The sequence below is a fragment of the Rhinopithecus roxellana genome, chromosome 3, assembly GCF_007565055.1.
Source record: "Rhinopithecus roxellana isolate Shanxi Qingling chromosome 3, ASM756505v1, whole genome shotgun sequence".
NCBI lineage: Eukaryota > Metazoa > Chordata > Mammalia > Primates > Cercopithecidae > Rhinopithecus > Rhinopithecus roxellana.
In genome coordinates, this window is record NC_044551.1 from 177,397,652 (window position 1) to 177,417,304 (window position 19,653).

Here is a 19,653-nt window from a genome sequence, read left to right on the forward strand (position 1 = left end):
AGCTCTCGATCTGAACTGTTCATCCAGGTATTTTCAATGCTTGGTATACAAGAGGTCCTTGGTAAAAAGCTGTCCAAGTGTGCTTATGTGTGTGTGTGTCTGTGTGTCTGTGTATGTCTATGTGTGTGTCTGTCTGTGTGTCTGTGTATGTCTGTGTATGTCTATGTGTGTGTGTGTGTGTATGTCTGTGTGTATGTGTATGTCTATGTCTGTGTGTGTCTGGGTGTCTATGCCTATGTGTGTGTGTGTCTGTGTGTGTATCTATGTCTATGTGTGTGTCTCTGTGTATGTGTGTGTGTGTGTCTATGTCTGTGTGTGTGTGTCTGTGTATGTCTATGTGTGTGTCTGTCTGTGTGTCTGTGTATGTCTATGTGTATGTGTGTCTGTGTGTGTGTCTATGTCTCTGTGTGTATGTCTATATGTGTTTGTGTGTCTGTGTGTGTGTCTGTGTGTATGTATATGTCTATGTCTATGTCTATGTGTATGTCTGTGTGTGTGTCTGTGTGTGTCTATGTCTATGTGTGTGTGTGTGTCTGTGTATGTCTATGTGTGTGTGTATGTCTATGTGTGTGTGTGTGTCTGTGTATGTCTATGTGTGTGTGTCTGTGTGAGTATGTCTATGTGTGTGTGTGTCTGTGTATGACTATGTGTCTGTGTGTCTGTGTATGTCTATGTGTGTGTGTCTGTGTGTGCATGTCTATGTGTATGTGTGTCTGTGTATGTCTATGTGTGTGTGTGTCTGTGTGTATGTGTGTGTCTATGTCTATGTGTGTGTGTCTGTGTATGTGTGTCTGTGTATGTCTATGTGCGTGTGTGTGCCTGTGTATGTCTATGTGTGTGTGTGTGTCTACACGTATGTGTGTGTCTATGTGTGTGTGTCTGTGTGTGTCTATGTCAATATGTGTGTTTGTGTGTATGTTTATGTCTATGTCTGTGTGTGTGTGTCTGTGTCTGTGTATGTCTATGTGTGTGTGTGTCTTTGTGTGTATGTCTGTGTATCTGTGTATGTCTATCTGTGTGTGTATGTGTGTGTGTGTATGTCTGTCTATGTGTATTTGTGTATGTCTATGTGTGTGTGTCTGTGTATGTCTGCATGTGTGTCTGTGTATATCTATGTGTGTGTGTCTGTGTATGTCTATGTGTGTGTGTGTTTCTGTGTGTCTATGTCTATGTGTGTGTGTCTGTGTGTCTGTGTATGTCTATGTGTGTGTGTCTGTGTATGTCTACGTGTGTGTGTCTGTGTATGTCTGTGTATGTGTGTCTGTGTGTATGTGTGTGTCTGTGTGTGTGCATGCATGTGTGTCTGCGTGTGTGTGCGTCTGTGTATGTCTATGTGTGTGTGTCTGTGTGCATGTGTATGTCTACGTGTATTTCTGTGTGTGTGTCTATGTCTCTGTGTGTGTGTCTGTGTATGTCTATGTGTGTGTGTCTGTGGATCTGAGTATGTCTGTGTTTGTGTGTCTATGTGTATGTCTATGTCTATGTGTGTGTGTGTCTGTGTATGTCTATGTGTGTCTATGTGTGTGTGTGTCTGTGTATGTGTGTGTCTATGTGTGTGTGTGTCTATGTGTGTGTGTCTCTGTGTGTGTCTGTGTGTGTCTATGTGTGTGTCTGTGTGTAAGTGTATGTCTATGTGTGTGTGTGTGTCTGTGTATGTCTGTGTGTGTCTGTGTGTCTGTGTGTGTGTGTGTGTCTATGTGTGCGTGTCTGTGTGTCTGTGTGTGTGTATGTGTGTCTATATGTGTGTCTGTGTGTGCGTGTCTGTGTGTCTGTGTGTGTGTATGTGTGTCTATGTGTGTGTCTGTGTGTGTGTGTCTGTGTGTGTGTCTGTGTATGACTATATGTGTGTGTCTGTGTGTGTGTCTGTGTATGTCTGTGTGTGTGTGTATGTGTGTCTGGGTGTCTGTGTATGACTGTGTGTGTGTCTGTGTGTGTATGTGTGTCTATGTGTGTGTCTGTGTGTGTGTATGTGTATGTCTGTGTGTGTCTCTGCGTGTGTTTGTATGTGTGTCTGTGTGTGTGTGTGTCTGCATGTGGGGGAGGAGAATCCTAAATAAACAGAAATTGTCATAAAGAGTATTTTTCATTTAACTTTCCCAACAACTCATATTGAAAGTATACTGATAGTTTCTGAGGGAAAAACAATGATGTGGCAAAGCTCAAATAAAAAGGAGCTCGCAATCCCCTTTCTCCAACACTCAGTTAAATATTTTAAAGATATTATCAGTTTTCCTTTTTGTTTACATTTTCTTGAGGAAGAAGTGGCCTCCAGAAGTGAGATCAAGCCCAGGAAATGGGATTTTACCCAACTGGAGGCTAGCATCGTGCTTCCAGAAAGCCGTTCTGTTGTCTCAAGAAGAAACTCATTTCTGAAAGCAGGCTGCTTCTCTCCAAAACACATCAAAAGACTTCCCCAAGTCAAAGGTATATTTAATGTGATCGCTGGTTGACACCTGTCTGACATTTTCCTTCTGTTTCACATCACGGGGGTTTACAGCACTCCTGGCTGCTCTTGATGGAGAACGTTCTGATGATAGTTATGTGTGGGAGAACCTCTGAATCAAATAAAACACTGTTCTTTTCCCTGCATTTCAGGCCAATTACTATCATTGCTCCATCAAGATGTCTGCCCAACTATTAGGCCGATTACCTTTGACTTTCTCTTTGAGATACAGTCCAGACAAGAGAAATCCTCTTGGGAGAATTGCTATTCCCAGCTCCAACAGGCCAGGGTGGGTGATGGCCCGTGGGAAGGGAATTTCACTACCACAATGCCTGTGTCCATGTGAATAAAGGAGAAGGAGGACAGAAGCTGTTGTGAAATAATCTGAACCCCAGAAAATGTGCTAAGTTTAGAGGGAAAAGGATTTAGTTGGCTAGAATCCAAAGATATCCAGTGGTTAAGAGCACAGGCTCTGGAAAGTATGAATCCTGATTTCACCTTTTCCTGGCTGTGTGTGACCTTGGGCAAGTTTTCTAACTGCGTTCAGCCTTGGCTTCCTCAGTTGGAAAATGCAGAGAATTGTGATAGTGCTACCTCATGTGGCTCATGGGTTGAGGAAGCAAGAGACACGAAGGCATAATACCGGGGCTAGCACACTGTTGACGCTCTATAAATGCATAGCTGTTCTTGTTGTTATGAACCACTTCTCTGAATTCTTGTAGACCCCAGCTGAGCCAGCTGCTGTGCAGGGTGTGTGCTGTCACGTATATGTCAAGCCTCTTGAGTTTAAACACAAAGCGACACAAAGGAAGTCATTTCTCATCATGTTCTTAAACTAAAGATTTAAAAAAATCTTAACATCTCAAGCTGGTTCCAAATTTGTTTCTAGTTTTTTCCTTTTGTGAGCTAGTCTCTACCCTATTACTTTTCTTCCCCATTGGTACCTAACCTAATTCTGGGTATTTTCCCTTTGTGGAATGCTTCTCCACTGACTTTCATTATACAAAGTTTATGACATGACTTTAGAGTAGGGGTTGGCAAACTTTGTCCGTAAAGGGACAGAGAGTAACGATTTAGGCTTTGTGGGCCATATGGTCTCTGCTGCAATGACTCAACTCTGCCGTGACAGTGGGAAAGCTGCCATAGACAATGTGTAAACAGATATATGGGGCTGTGCTCCAATAAAACTTTATTCAAAAAAACAGGCAGTGGGCCAGATTCAGCCCATGGGCTACAGTGGAGCCAACTCCTGCTTTGGAGCATTTGGCCAGCCTTGATAGGGTCAGCCTTTGCTTAGCAGAGGGAATAAGGATTGGTGTGAATCCCATGGTCAGTACCAAAACTCGATGTGATTTCACATCATTCTGAAGTGTGGCCACTGATGAAGAATTGCCACCTGAATTTTAGGATGGATTACATAGCTCTTTGAAGAATCAGGGAGACCCTCAGGAAAATCCATGGGGCCAACAGAAAAGTTCTTAAAATGTAATCAACAGAAAAACAGCGATACTAGATGTATTCCTAAAGAAAAAAAAATTGGATGTCACTTAGTGACCACCAACTCATGCCACACACGTTTTATTTGTCATGATACTCATATCACCCTCTACTTCTGGATGTGGTCATTACCTTTTCACAGATGATGAAACTGAGGCTCAGAGAGATAAGTGAATTGCCCAGTTAACATGTGGGGAAGCAAATCTTGGATGTAATGTTGGAGCTACCAAGTCTTTCTTCAAGAAGCCACCCTGTGTGGGCTTCCCCAGTGAATCTTGAGATCTACAGCTAAAAGTTGTTGGGACACATGGTGTTGTACAAAGGCCGTGGACAAGACCTAGAAGCCCATGCCATTTCCACTGTTTCCACAGCCTGGGTCTTTGAGAGATTCAACTTTCTGAATCTCAATTTATTCTTCTGTGAAATGGGTCTATTAATCTCCCCTAATTCACAGAGGTTCTACCCAGGATCAATTATTATTGTCAGGAGGAAGATTAAAAATCCCAATAACGTAACTTTAATGAAAATATCTGCAGTTTCTTTGCTTGTTAACATACTTAGGGTTTGTTGTAGAAAAACTTTATGAAACCTTCCTCAAGTGAATGACCGTTTTAGAGCTTTGTATTGCATGTATAAGGACATTTTGGTTGAAACTTCGCTTTTCCCTTGGCAGCTAGAAGAAGGCAGGGCTACCCTATGCCAAAATGATAAGTACTTAATTAAAACACTTTGAGATTTACCTACTTAAGAATGAAAACATGATTTTTAAATGTCTATATAATTTATCTGATTTAAAGTTTTTAAAAAATCACTTTTTATTAATATTTTGAGGTTCCCTTAAGTTTTAAGAAAAATTCCAAGCTGGTGTGAATTGCCAGTAGTTTCTCTACTATATGCTCAGAGATTTATATATTTATTTTATTTAATCCCCACAATGGCCCTATGAGGTGGGCATTCATATTAGTTCTATTTTACTATGAGGAAACTGAGGCTTATCAAAGTCAAGTGATTTGCTTAGGTTGTGTGGTCAGGACTCAACCCAGGCAGTCTGACCTAAACTCTTAACTTCAATTTCATCCTTGGTGGCTGTATCATGGTTTAAGCAGCATTTCCATTTAATCAGAGCTAGTTTCAGGTGTGTGACACTGTAAGGCCTAAACAAAGGATCTTTGTTGGTTGTCACCTGTATTAGAAACTACCTTAGAAGATGTGTTTTCTGCAGAGAAGCCCAGAACATTTCCATCTTCCCTTCATGGTGTACCATCTCAGAGATCCCACACCTACCTAGGACAACAGTGTTGAAGGAAACCATCTCTTTGTCTTTTCCATCATTGTAGAAGGCCAGATGCCACAGGCCCACATCCAGGTACTGCACAAACACAGCTTCGTTCTGAACCAAGGTCTGTATGCTCCGGCGTTCCCTGGGAGACTCAACCACACTCCACTTCTCCTTCCCGTCCAGACGTTCCATGAAGTCATACTGGGAAAAGAAGAGAGAGTACCATGTATGAGACAAGGTGCAGGTGTGGTCCCATATGTGGCACCTTCCCCTCCTACCCATTTGTTAATGCAGAAAGACCTTTTTTGTAGCACATTTTGCTATGAACTTATTCAGGAAAACAAGAGCCGCAAAACATGTAACAATAACAGTCATTATTTATTATACTTCATAATGATCGCTACTATTAATACTTTCATTACTCTGAGTCACAATCTCTTATCTGCTGTCCTGAAATCCAAAGAGCTTTAACCCAAAGTTTTTCTTTTGTTTGTTTGTATGTGTGTGTCGTGTGTGTGTGTGTGTGTGTGCGCGCGCGCGTGTGTGTGGTGGAGGGAGTGGTACACGCTGTTGCTCCAGTCCCCCTCTGTATTATATAATGCAGAGGATATGCAAAGTATAACTTTTCCATAATCCTCCAAATTATGAATTCCAAAATGTAATTGGTTCCCTGAGAATTTCAGATAAAGAATTATGAACCCATGTTACCAGCTACCATTTTATTGATCATTTACTAGGAGAAATGGCACAGCAGAATGGCCATGATGAGGGCTATGGAGCCTGAGAGAATCCTGAATGAGGTGCTTACTAGCTTCTCCTGTCTGTGCCTCAGTTTCCCCATTGGCAAAACTGAAAATAAGAGTATCTATGTTACGGGGTTGTTGTGAGGATTCAGATAATATTTAGAACAGTACCTGGCACCCAGCAAACACAAAATACATGTTAGCCATCATGATCATTATCATCATTTTATTCAGTTCTTGAAGAAACCCTGATTTGGTACCTATCTTGATGTTATTTACATCCATATTTTACAGATAAGAAAGCTGAGGCTCAGAGAAGTCAAGCAAGTTTTCCAAAGTCACACAGCTCCTAAGTGGCCAGGCAAGAATTTAGGCAAAGATTGGCTTGGTGTTTATGTTCATGCCCTTATAGTGCCTGGCCTTGGATAAACCAGCAATTAAAGTTTAACTTTGCTTCAGTGGAAACCAGGTTCAGAATTGGAAGTGATTAATGAGAGACAGAGTGGTCAACTAAGGCTACCAGGATAAAGGGATGGGGAGGTCAAATGGGACCCAAGAGAGGCCTGTTCTAAATAATAGGTGAAATGCTGTAGCAGGCAAGTGGGAGCCATTGAAGTCTCTTGAGCAGTGACTGATGTGATGAAAGGGATGTTTTGAAGAATTAGTGTGTAGGAAGGATATGAGATATTCTAAAGGGTGAAAAACTGAAAGCAGGAGGACCAATTAGGAAGTGATTGCAGAAACCCAGGGGTGAGGTAAAATAGGGTTTGATTAGAACAGTGAATGAGAAGAGGGGGACAACTTTGGAGGAACATTTCTAAGGAAGAGGTGACAGGGCTTGACCGTGGGCTGGACAGAGAGGATGAAGGAGAAGGCAAAGAGGACACCAATGTTTCTTACTTGTTGACAAGAAAATCGATAAAACCCCAGTAGAACTGGACTAATCTTGTGAGCTCTTGCAAAATCACTGCATAGAAAAGTCACTTGCATGCTGACTTCCAGAGAACATTCAAAGTGTAGGTTTTAGCCAATGAAAACCACCACTGTAGGATTAAGCAATCTCTCCACTTTCCCTTCCATAAAAAGGTTTTTATGGGTTACAGACATCAACTATAACCCCTTTTACGAACTTCATAGAATGAAACTCCAGGAATCTCCTAATGTGCATTTCCCGTTGTCAGAATCGCCAGTTTTTCCACCTGAAATGTGATCACTGAAAACAAGACTCTATAATCTTAAACACAAAGGCTTTGCCATCAGACACACCTGGGTTTGAATTCTGACTCTCTCACTTACTATTCTTTGATGTTGGGCATATCTACTTTTACCTTCTTCTTGGTTTTCATACCAGGGAATTAATCACACCTAACATTCAGGGAGGTTATAAGGATGACATGAGATAATGCTTAGGGCAGGGCCAGGAAGATAATAACCATTTTATTAAGTACCTAGGGACTATGAGTCACCTACTTGCAAATCATAATGATCATGACGAGCAGCGCATGGTTCTAGTTTCACACGTGGGGTGCTGGCGATGGCCACTGCTTAGAAGTTGAAATTTTCTCCATTTCTCAAGATATGAGTGTGTTTAGCTTCTCTCTACCCCATATCCCATTGGTTCCAGCTGTCTTTGTGGGATAAAATAAATGATTTAAAGTGATATGACAAACTGATGCTGCTTTTGGAGACCTTTCTAACCAAAGCATTTGTTCCTTAGCAACCTCGAAAATGTCCAACTGCAAAGACCCATGTCTACAAATTGCTGTCAGCCAGAGGAATGGCTGTAACTTCCTTGGTGCCGAGGTGAGAAGGATCTACTTCATTTTGGGTCCAAGTAATCGCCCCCATGAGGAAGAGTTTGGCTGAAGGTGATTACTTGTGTGGGGCCATTGCTCATTACTAATTTGAGCATTAGTCATCTCTTGCCGAACCGCCTGACCAGCCAAGGGACACGGAAATGGCTTAGGACTAGTGGCAGTGCTCACTGTCCAGCCCTGTAAATTACTCTAAGAAGAGGCATTTTTCAGGGGAAAGAGAAGACATCTGTTTTGGCTGGCTCCTCAGAGTCCCCCCCCACAGAAACACAGAGGGCAGTTTTCATTTAAGGAAGAATTGGCTAGCCAGGGGCTCTTGGAGAAGATATTGACTCTGATATGATATGGTGTTTGATGTGTCTCAATCCTGTGGCCCTTTATTGTGCTTTATTATATTCAAAGCACTTCTTACCCCCTAAAATGATATAATTTATTTTTATGTGTGTTGTCTTTCTACTCAGAAGAACATAAACTCCAGGAAGATAGGGGTTTCATCTGCAGGGTAGAGTGGTGAAGAGTGAGGACTTCAGAACTACTGCCCTTCTTCCTTCTCAGGACAGGCCAAATGATCCTCAAGATCATTTTCTTTCTTTCTCTCTTTCTCTCTCTCTTTCTTTCTTTTTTTTTTTTTTTTTTTTGAGACGGAGTCTCGCTCTGTGGCCCAGGCTGGAGTGCAGTGGCCGGATCTCAGCTCACTACAAGCTCTGCCTCCCGGGTTTACGCCATTCTCCTGCCTCAGCCTCCCGAGTAGCTGGGACTACAGGCACCCACCACCTTGCCTGGCTAGTTTTTTTGTATATTTTAGTAGAGACGGGGTTTCACCGTGTTAGCCAGGATGGTCTCGATCTCCTGACCTCGTGATCCGCCCGTCTCGGCCTCCCAAAGTGCTGGGATTATAGGCTTGAGCCACCATGCCCAGCTCGCTTTCTTTTCTTTTCTTTTCTTTTCTTTTCTTTTCTTTTCTTTTCTTTTCTTTTCTTTTCTTTTCTTTCCTTCCTTCCTTCCTTCCTTCCTTCCTTCCTTCCTTCCTTCCTTCCTTCCTTCCTTCCTTCCTTCTTTCTTTCTTTCTCTCTCTCTCTCTCTCTTTCTTTTCTTTCTCTCTTTCTCTCTTTCTTTCTTGTCTTCCCTCCCTCCCTCCTTTCTTCCTTCCTTCCCTCCTTCCTTCCTTCCTTTTTTGTTTTTTGGAGTCTCGCCTTGTTGCCCAGGCTGGAATGCAATGGCTTGATCTTGGCTCACTGCAACCTCCACCTCTTGGGTTCAAGCAATTTTCCTGTCTCAGACTCCTGAGTAGCTGGGATTACAGGCACCTGCTATCACACCCGGGTAATGTGTTGTATCTTTAGTAGAGACGGGATTTCACTATGTTGGCCAGGCTGGTCTCGAACTCCTGACTTTGCGATCTGCCTGCCTTGGCCTCCTAAAGTGCTGGAACTATAGGCATGAGCCACCGTGCCTGGTCAAGATAATTTCTTACAGGACAACAGGACAGGATCACCCAGGAAAAGATGGCAGCATCTTCTGTTGGTAAAATTCCACTCTATTATGTGTAGGGTGTTTGTTTATCACAATTTCCCAGGAGTTTCCCAGTTTATACCTCTTGTTCCTCCTTTCTATCTCAAAGTGCTCTAGAGTGTACATAGAGTCACTATACATAGATTAACATGTGTCAAGCAGCATCACACAGCATCATTCACTGCTGCTATAACTTGGGCAAGGGCTGGAGGCTAGAAATGCAGGGAGGATAAACTGAGCCAGCCATGGAGACTGCCTTCCAGGATAGGGAGCCTGGGAGCAAGTGAGAAGCTGGTTTGCAAGGAAGCCATCTGGTGTAGGGGAGCCTCTGCTCTCTAGGATTCCTAGGCTGCAGCCTGACCAGCTTGCTTGGCAGACTGACTGTCACTAGAAGAAGGGCATTTTCCAAAAGCTCAGGCCCTGGCCAGAGTTTCCTTTTCATCCCTCAACACTGGGAATTGATAATTCAGGCTTAGTACTGGGGACATCTGGCTCCTCTGTTCTAGGACCTCACTGTGATCAATCTGGAACATGGGGATGCTTCAGGGACCAAACTGTGCCTTGTTGACTAAAGAGGTTACTCTGTAGCACGTCCTACCCATTAGGTCTGCAGAAACTCTGGAAGGGGTTTAGGAGGCACATGACCAAATCCCAATAGAAGGATGTGTCTGTGCATGGGCTGGCTGCGGGAGGAAGTTTGTCTCCCAAAGCCGCTTGTGTCTCTTGCAGCCACCCAGAGGGTGATGGCACAATAACCCAAAGTAAACACCACCTCTCCCCACCCAGTTCTCTCCTTTTCCCTGGCCTCTGAAAAATAACTCACTTTGGCATGCAATGTGAGGGCTGTGCCTTTGAGTCATCAGTCATACCCCAAAGTGGCATGAAAATGCAACTTTTACGAGAGCTCGAGAGGCAAAGAAATAAACCACAGCAAATATTTGACTGATCCAATTATAAATCTCCCCACTTCTTGGCAGAGACTGAGGAGGAATGGTAATTAAGATAACTTAGTGGGTTTCCAGAGGAGCGGGAGGAGAGCAGCAGAGCCTGGACCGTGGAGCGGGGGCTGTTACTTTCCCAGAAGGGAAGGCGGCCACAGGCAGGGAGCGGGCAGCCCAGAGATTCTTCTAGAAACCACACTGATACACACGTGCCAGAGAGGGCAAGGTTAAAGACAGACTCATTGCCCTTCGGAGGATGTTATTACTGGGTCCAGGACCCCCCAAAAAGGGGGGATGACTTCATTGCTATTTGGAACGTTTTCTTGCTGAGGGTCAACGAGAACGGGAAAAGCAATAAATGCTGACATTTCCCGGGGAAGCCTGCCACTCCCCTCGCTCTGCACTGGCAGCTTCGCCGGCCTCCTGACTACGTCTGATGTTGATTCTACCTCAGATGGCAGGGCACGCTCAGCAGTTGGTGGGATGCAGGGGAGCGGCACGTGTGAGCTAGGGCTGCTTGAAGCCACATGACCACAGGGTCTCTGGTCTCATCCAGCGACGGCGAGAATGACTTAGCTGCGGTGGGTCGCTCACTCATGGGGGCCTGTTCATCTCTTTCTGCCTCCAGCCAGGCCTGTGGCAAAGTGCGCCTGGCTGATTCCTCATTAAAGCTCAGCACAATTTCTTTGCTCTCCTTCAAAGGGGCTGAGTGCTCAGGGAAGGGGGAGGAATGACAGCGTGCTCCAGTGGGGGCTGGCTTCCCTGAGTGTGGCCTTGCCTGTCTTTTTCAGGACTCCCTGCTCAGTTCCTACTTACAGTATCTGAGTCACTTAACTAAATGCAATAGGCCCAGCTGCAGGCACCACTGCTCGGGCCACTATGAGAACCAGCCCCTGAGCTTCCGGACAGGAAACAGCATCTGCATTTCCAGACTGTAGCAGCTCATCATGCCAGGCTCCACAGGCAAGAATCAAGCAGATGGAAGCTAGAGAGGAACCAAACAGGGTTCCCTAAAATCAGCAGCTGGGGAGAATTTATCTTACAAGGGCAGAATTCTTGATTCTTTCATTTCATGTCCTCTTGCAGCAGCAGCAAAAGTAATAATAAAAAAAGAGCCTATTTTTGCCTGAGCACTTGCTACATACCAGGCATAATAGCAAATGCTGATGTGTGTTATTGCATTCCATCCTCCCCAAAACCCTAGTCTCATCTCGGAAGAGAACAGTGGTTTCTAGAGAAGTTAACGAATGGATCCAGTGCCATTGAGCTTGGTTGGTGGCCAAGCAAGGATTTGAAGTTGGATTTGCATGAATTTTAACAATTATGGGGGACAGATCCATCTTTTCCAAGAACCTAGTTGTAGCTGCCAGCATATCTGGTGGCTGGCCTGGTTTGTAAGTCCCCTCACGATACCACTGAGCGGATGAGAAGGAGGAAGGAAGAGCTTAGCAGTGCTAGGGTCAGACCTGGGCAGAGCAGGCTGGCCTGAGGACAGCGAGACATCCCACTGGGGCAGAGAAAAAAGGGTGCCTGGAAAGGTCTGGATGGCTTTGCTGGGTGTTGGCTGTACTTGGTCCGTAAGTGGCTTTGGGAGCCGGCCCCTTCCCAATTCCCTAAACACCATTCTACCTGTATGTTTTCCAGTCACACTGCTCTTCTCTCTGTTCCTGGAAGATGCCAAGCTCATCCCAGCCTCAGGGCCTTTGCACCAGCCATTCCCTCTGCCTGGCCTATTCTTTCTCCTGATCTCTTCTCATTAATCCTGCCTTTGCCTAAATATCATGACCTGAGAAAGGGCTTCCCTGACTACCCCTTCTGAAATACCTCTATCAAAATGTAAATCAAAACCACAATGAGTTACCATCTCGCACAAGTCAAAATGGCTATCATTAAAAAGTCAAAAAACAACATGCTGGCATGGCTGTGAAGAAAAGCAAACACTTACACACTGTTGATGGGAATGTGAATTAATTCAGCCACTGTGGAAAACAGTTTGGAAATTTCTCGAGTAAATTAAAACAGAACTACCATTCAACCCAGTAATCCTATTACTGGGTATCCAAAAGAAAACAAATTGTTCCACCAAAAAGACACATGCACTCATATGTTCATTGCAGCACTATTCACAATAGTAAAGATGGAATCAACCTAGGTGCCTACCAATGGTAGATAAAGAAAAGTGGTACATATACACCATGGAATACTATGCAGTCATAAAGAATGAAATCATATTTTTTTCAGCAACATGAATGTAGTTGGAGGCCATGATTCTAAGCAAATAAATATAGCAACAAAAGACCAAACATGACATATTCTCACTTATAAGTGGGAGCTAAGCATTGGGTACTCACGGAAATAAAGATGGAACAATAGACACTGGGGACTACTAGAGAGGTCAGAGAGGGAGGGGGCAAGGGCTGAAAAACTATTAAGATTTTCACTGTTGGGTAACCATTGAGTGCTATGCTCACTACCTGAGTGATGGGATCATTTGCATCCCAAACCTTAGCATCATGCAACATATCCAGGTAACAAACTTGCTTATGTACCTCTGAGTCTAAAAAGAAAGTTGAAATTATTTTTTTAAAAAACCTCTATTACTTCTTCTTGTTTCCATCCTCAGCAAAAACTCATGATTCTTTGAAAAAAACTTGCTACTAATTTATAATTAATCTTCCTCCTTTTGGATATGAACTTCCTCCAACACTTAAGAGTGGGAGACTTGTTGCTGGAGTTCCAAGATAGCCAAATAGGAACAGCTCCAGTCTACAGCTCCCAGCGTGAGCATCACGGAAGATGGATGATTTCTGCATTTCCAACTGAGGTACCAGGTTCATCTCACTAGGGCTTGTTGGACAGTGGGTGCAGCCCACAGAGTGTGAACTGAAGTAGGGCGAGGCATTGCCTCACCTAGGAAGCACAAGAGGTCAGGGAATTCCCTTTCTTAGCCAAGGGAAGCCATGACAGATGGTACCTGGAAAATTGGGACACTCCCACCCTAATACTGTGCTTTTCCAATGGTCTTAGCAAATGGCACACCAGGAGATTATATCCTGAGCCTGGTTCAGAGGGTCCCATGCACACAGAGCCTCACTCACTGCGAGCACAGCAGTCTGAGATCAAACAGGAAGGCAGCAGTGAGGCTGGGGGAGGGGCATACACCATTGCTGAGGCTTGAGTAGGTAAACAAATCTGCTGGGAAGCTCGAACTGGGTGGAGCCCACCGCAGCTCAAGGAGGCCTGCCTGCCTCTGTAGACTCCACCTCTGGGGGCAGGGCATAGCTGAACAAAAGGCAGCAGAAACTTCTGCAGACTTAAACATCCTTGTCTGACAGCTTTGAAGAGAGTAGTGGTTCTCCCAGCATGAAGTTTGAGATCTGAGAAAGGACAGACTGCCTCCTCAAGTGGGTCCCTGACCCCTGAGTAGCCCAACTGGGAGACACCTCCCAGTAGGGGCCGACTGACACCTCATATAGCCAGGTGCCCCTCTGAGATGAAGCTTCCAGAGGAAAGATCAGGCAGCAACATTTGCCATTCTGCAATATTTGCTGTTCTGCAGCCTCCGCTGGTGACACCCAGGCAAACAGGGTCTGGAGTGGACCTCCAGCAAACTCCAACAGACCTGCAGCAGAGGGTCCTGCCTGTTAGAAGGAAAACTAACAAACGGAAAGGACATCCACACCAAAACCCCATCTGTATGTCACCATCATCAAAGACCAAAGGTAGAGAAAACCACAAAGATGAGGAGAAACCAGAGCAGAAAAGCTGAAAATTCTAAAAATCAGAGTGCCTCTTCTCCTCCAAAGGAATGCAGCTCCTCGCCAGCAATGGAACAAAGCTGGACAGAGAATGACTTTGATGAGCTGAGAGAAGAAGGCTTCAGATGATTGGTAATAACGAACTTCTCCGAGCTAAAGGAGGATGTTTGAACCCATCGCAAAGAAGCTAAAAACCTTGAAAAAAGATTAGACAAATGGCTAACTAGAATAAACAGTATAGAAAAGACCTTAAATGACTTGATGGAGCTGAAAACCATTGGGCGAGAACCACATGACACATGCACAAACTTCAGTAGCCGATTCAATCAAGTGGAAGGAAGGGTATCAGTGATTGAAGATCAAATGAATGAAAAGAAGTGAGAAGAGAAGTTTAGAGAAAAAACAGTAAAAAGAAATGAACAAAGCCTCCAATAAATATGGGACTACGTGAAAAGACCAAATCTATGTCTGATTGGTGTACCTGAAAGTGACAGGGAGAATGGAGCCAAGTTGCAAAACACTCTTCAGGATATTATCCAGGAGAACTTCTCCAACCTAGCAAGGCAGGCCAACATTCAAATTCAGGAAATACAGAGAACACCACAAAGATACTCCTCAAGAAGAGCAACTCCAAAATACATAATTGTCAGATTCACTAAAGTTGAAATGAAGGAAAAAATATTAAGGGCAGCCAGAGAGAAAGGTTGGATTACCCACAAAGGGAAGCCCATCAGACTAACAGCAGATTTCTCAGCAGAAACTCTACAAACCAGAAGAGAGTGGGGGCCAATATTCAACACTCTTAAAGAAAAGAATTTTCAGCCCCAAATTTCATATCCAGCCAAACTGAGCTTCATAAGTGAAGGAGAAATAAAATCCTTTACAGACAAGCAAATGCTTAGAGATTTTGTCACCACCAGGCCTGCCTTACAAGAGCTCCTGAAGGAAGAACTAAACATGGAAAGGAACAACTGTACCAACCACTGCAAAAACATGCCAAATTATAAAGACCATGAATGCTAGGAAGAAACTGCAACAACTAATATGCAAAATAACCAGCTAACATCATAATGACAGGATCAAATTCACACATAACAATATTAACCTTAAATGTAAATGGGCTAAATGCTCCAATTAAAAGACACAGACTGGCAAATTGGATAAAGAGTCAAGACCCATCAGTGTGCTGTATTCAGGAGACCCATCTCATGTGCGGAGACACACATAGGCTCAAAATAAAGGGATGGAGGAAGATCTACCAAGCAAATGGAAACAAAAAAAAGCAGGTGTTGCAATCCCGGTCTCTGATAAAACAGACTTTAAACCAACAAAGATCAAAAGAGACAAAGAAGGCCATTACATAATGGTAAAGGGATCAATTCAACAAGAAGAGCTAACTATCCTAAATATATATGCACCCAATACAGGAGCACCCAGATTCATAAAGCAAGTCCTTAGAGACCTACAAAGAGACTTAGACTCCTACACAATAATAATGGGAGACTTTAACACCCCACTGTCAGCATTAGACAGATCAACAAGACAGAACGGTAAGAAGGATATCCAGGAATTGAACTCCGCTCTGCACGAAGCAGACCTAATAGACATCTACAGAACTCTCCATCCCACATCAACAGATATACATTCTTCTCAGCACCACATCGCACTTATTCCAAAATTGACCACATAGTTGGAAGTAAAGCACTCCTCAGCAAATGTAAAAGAACAGAAATTATAACAAACTGTCTCTCAGACCACAGTGCAATCAAACTAGAACTCAGGATTAAGAAACTCACTCAAAACCGCTCAACTACATGGAAACCGAACAACCTGCTCCTGAATGACTACTCGGTACATAACAAAATGAAGGCAGAAATAAAGATGTTCTTTGAAACCAATGAGAACAAAGACACAATATACCAGAATCTCTGAGACACATTTAAAGCAATGTGTAGCGGGAAATGTATAGCACTACATGCCCAGAAGAGAAAGCAGGAAAGATCTAAAATTGACACCCTAACATCACAATTAAAAGAACTAGAGAAGCAAGAGCAAACACATTCAAAAGCTAGCAGAAGGCAAGAAATAACTAAGATCAGAGCAGAACTGAAGGAGATAGAGACACAAAAAAACCTTCAAAAAATCAATGAATCAAGGAGCTGGTTTTTGGAAAAGGTTAACAAAATTGGTAGACCCCTAGCAAGACTAATAAAGAAGAAAAGAGAGAAGAATCAGATGCAATAAAAAATGATAAAGGGGATATCACCACCGATCCCACAGATATACAAACTACCATCAGAGAATACTATAAACACCTCTATGCAAATAAACTAGAAAATCTAGAAGAAATGGATAAATTCCTGGACACACACACCCTCCCAAGACTGAACCAGGAAGAAGTTGAATCCCTGAATAGACCAATAACAGGCTCTGAAATTGAGGCAATAATTAATAGCCTACCCACAAAAGAAGTCCAGGACCAGATGGATTCACAGCCAAATTCTACCAGAGGTACAAAGAGCTACTAGTACCATTCCTTCTGAAACTCTTCCAATCAATGGAAAAAGAGGGAATCCTCCCTAACTCATCTTGTGAGGCCAGCATCATCCTGATACCAAAGTCTGGCAGAGACACAACAACAAAAAAAGAGAATTTTAGACCAATATCCCTGATGAACATCAATGCAAAAATCCTCAATAAAATACTGGCAAACTGAATCCAGCAGCACATCAAAAAGCTTATCCACCACGATCAAGTTGGCTTCATCCCTGGGATGCAAGGCTGGTTCAACGTACACAAATCAGTAAATGTAATCCATCATATAAACAGAACCAAAGACAAAAACCACATGATTATCTCAATAGATGCAGAAAAGGCCTTCGAAAAAATTCAACAGCCCCTCATGCTAAAAACTCTCAATGAACTAGGTATTGATGTGACGTATCTCAAAATAATAAGAGCTATTTATGACAAACCCACAGCCAATATCATACCGAATGGGCAAACACTGGAAGCATTCCCTTTGAAAACTGGCACAAGACAGGGATGCCCTCTCTCACAACTCCTATTCAACATAGTGTTGGAAGTTCTGGCTGGGGCAATCAGGCAGAAGAAAGAAATAAAGGGTATTCAATTAGGAAAAGAGGAAGTCAAATTGTCCCTGTTTGCAGATGACATGATTGTATATATAGAAAACCCCATTGTCTCAGCCCAAAATCTCCTTAAGCTGATAAGCAACTTCAGAAGTCTCAGGATACAAAATTAATGTGCAAAAATCACGAGCATTCCTATACACCAATAACAGACAAACAGAAAACCAAATCATGAGTGAACTTCCATTCACAATTGCTTCGAAGAGAATAAAATACCTAGGAATCCAACTTACAAGGGATGTGAAGGACCTCTTCAAGGAGAACTACAAACCACTGCTCAACGAAATTAAAGAGGACACAAACAAATTGAAGAACATTCCATGCTCATGGATAGGAAGAATCAATATTGTGAAAATGGCCATACTGCCCCAGGAAATTTATAGATTCAATGTCATCCCCATCAAGCTACCAATGACTTTCTTCGCAGAACTGGAAAAAACTACTTTAAAGTTAACATGGAACCAAAAAAGAGCCCACATTGCCAAGACAATCCTAAGCCAAAAGAACAAAGCTGGAGGCATTATGCTACCTGACTTCAAACTATACTACAAGACTAACCCAAACAGCATGATACTGGTACCAAAACAGAGATATAGACCAATGGAACAGAACAGAGCCCTCAGAAATAATACCATATATCTACAACCATCTGATCTTTGACAAACCTGACAAAAACAAGAACTGGGGAAAGGATTCCCTATTTAATAAATGGTGCTGAGGAAACTGGCTAGCTGTATGTAGAAAGCTAAAACTGGATCCCTTCCTTACACCTTATACAAAAATTAATTCAACATGAATTAAAGATTTAAGTGTTAGACATAAAACCATAAAAACCCTAGAAGAAAACCTAGGCAATGCCATTCAGGCCATAGGCATAGGCATAGGCAAGGACTTCATGTCTAAAACACCAAAAGCAATGGCAACAAAAGCCAAAATTGACAAATGGGATTTAATTAAACTAAAGAGCTTCTGCACAGCAAAAGAAACTACCATCAGAGTAAACAGGCAACCTACAGAATGTGAAAAGAATTTTACAGTCTACCCATCTGACAAAGGGCTAATATCCAGAATCTACAAAGAAGTTAAACAAATTTATAAGAAAAAAATAAAACAACCCCATCAAAAAGTGGGCAAAGGATATGAACAAACACTTCTCAAAAGAAGACATTTATGCAGCCAACAGAGACATAAAAAATGCTCATCACTGACCATCAGAGAAATGCAAATCAAAACCACAATGAGATACCAGCTCACACCAGTTAAAATCGTGATCATTAAAAAGTCAGGAAACAACAGGTGCTAGAGAGGATGTGGAGAAATAGGAACACTTTTACACTGTTGGTGGGACTGTAAACTGGTTCAACCATTGTGGAAGACAGTGTGGTGATTCCTCAAGGATCTAGAACTAGAAATACCATTTGACCCAGCCATCCTATTACTGGGTATATACCCAGAGGATTATAAATCATGCTGCTATAAAGACACATGCTCAAGTATGTCTATTGCAGCACTATTCACAATAGCAAAGACTTGGAACCAACCCAAATGTCCATCAATGATAGACTGGATTAAGAAAATGTAGCACATATAAACCATGGAATACTACACAGCTATAAAAATGGACGAGTTCATGTCCTTTGTAGGGACATGGATGAAGCTGGAAACCATCATTCTAAGCAAACTATCGCAAGGACAGAAAACCAAACACCACATGTTCTCACTCATAGGTGGGAACTGAACAATGAGAACACTTGGACACAGGGTGGGGAACATCACACACCTGGACCTGTCATGGGGTAGGGGGATGGGGGAGGGATAGCATTAGGAGATATACCTAATGTAAATGATGAGTTAATGGGTGCAGCACACCAACATGGCACGTGTATACATATGTAACAAACCTGCACATTGTGCACATGTACCCTAGAAGTTAAAGTATAATAATAATAAAAAAGAGTGGGATACTTGTCTGTTTCACTTAACACAGCATCCCCCGTGCCTAGAACAGTGCTTGGCACATAGTGGGTACTCACTAAAGATCTTTATTGCATGAATAAAAAAGATTTAAGCCAAAAGGAAATACTATCTAGAGTGAAGGGTTTACCAACAAGGTGGAGTTTTGGTGACACAACTACTTAAAGGATATAATCTCTTCAGGAAATGCCTTTTGGAAATTTTAGTGGACACTGTAGTTTTCTCTTATTTTTGCTTCCTTACTGTTCAGATGCTACTATGAGTTAACATTTAATGAGGCCAGGCACTGTTCTAAGTGATTCATGCTCATAATAACCCTACTGAATACAAATTATTCCTGTTTTGCATATGAGGAAACTGAGACACAGAGAGGTTACATAGCTTGCCCAACAGTTAGTAAGTGGTGGGGCTGAGATTCACACCCAAGCAGCCAGCTTCAAAGAGGACAGTCTTAATCCAGTGTATTCCAGTCTTCTCAATATGCCTAATGAACAGGCAGCCAGTAGGGGGTGCTGGCACGCCTCTCTCATTTGCACATGT

General features: G+C 42.9%; 1 protein-coding gene across 7 annotated transcripts in view; it reads right to left on the reverse strand.

Moving 5' to 3' along the window:
* Positions 1-19,653, reverse strand: part of TENM2 (teneurin transmembrane protein 2) — a 1,294,091-nt gene that overhangs the window by 172,581 nt on the left and 1,101,857 nt on the right. For all 7 annotated transcript variants that reach the window (XM_030927458.1, XM_010358204.2, XM_010358202.2 and 4 more), the window contains one exon: positions 5,225-5,420. In XM_030927458.1, the coding sequence (XP_030783318.1) occupies positions 5,225-5,420 (196 nt within the window). The remainder of the gene's footprint in view (positions 1-5,224; positions 5,421-19,653) is intronic.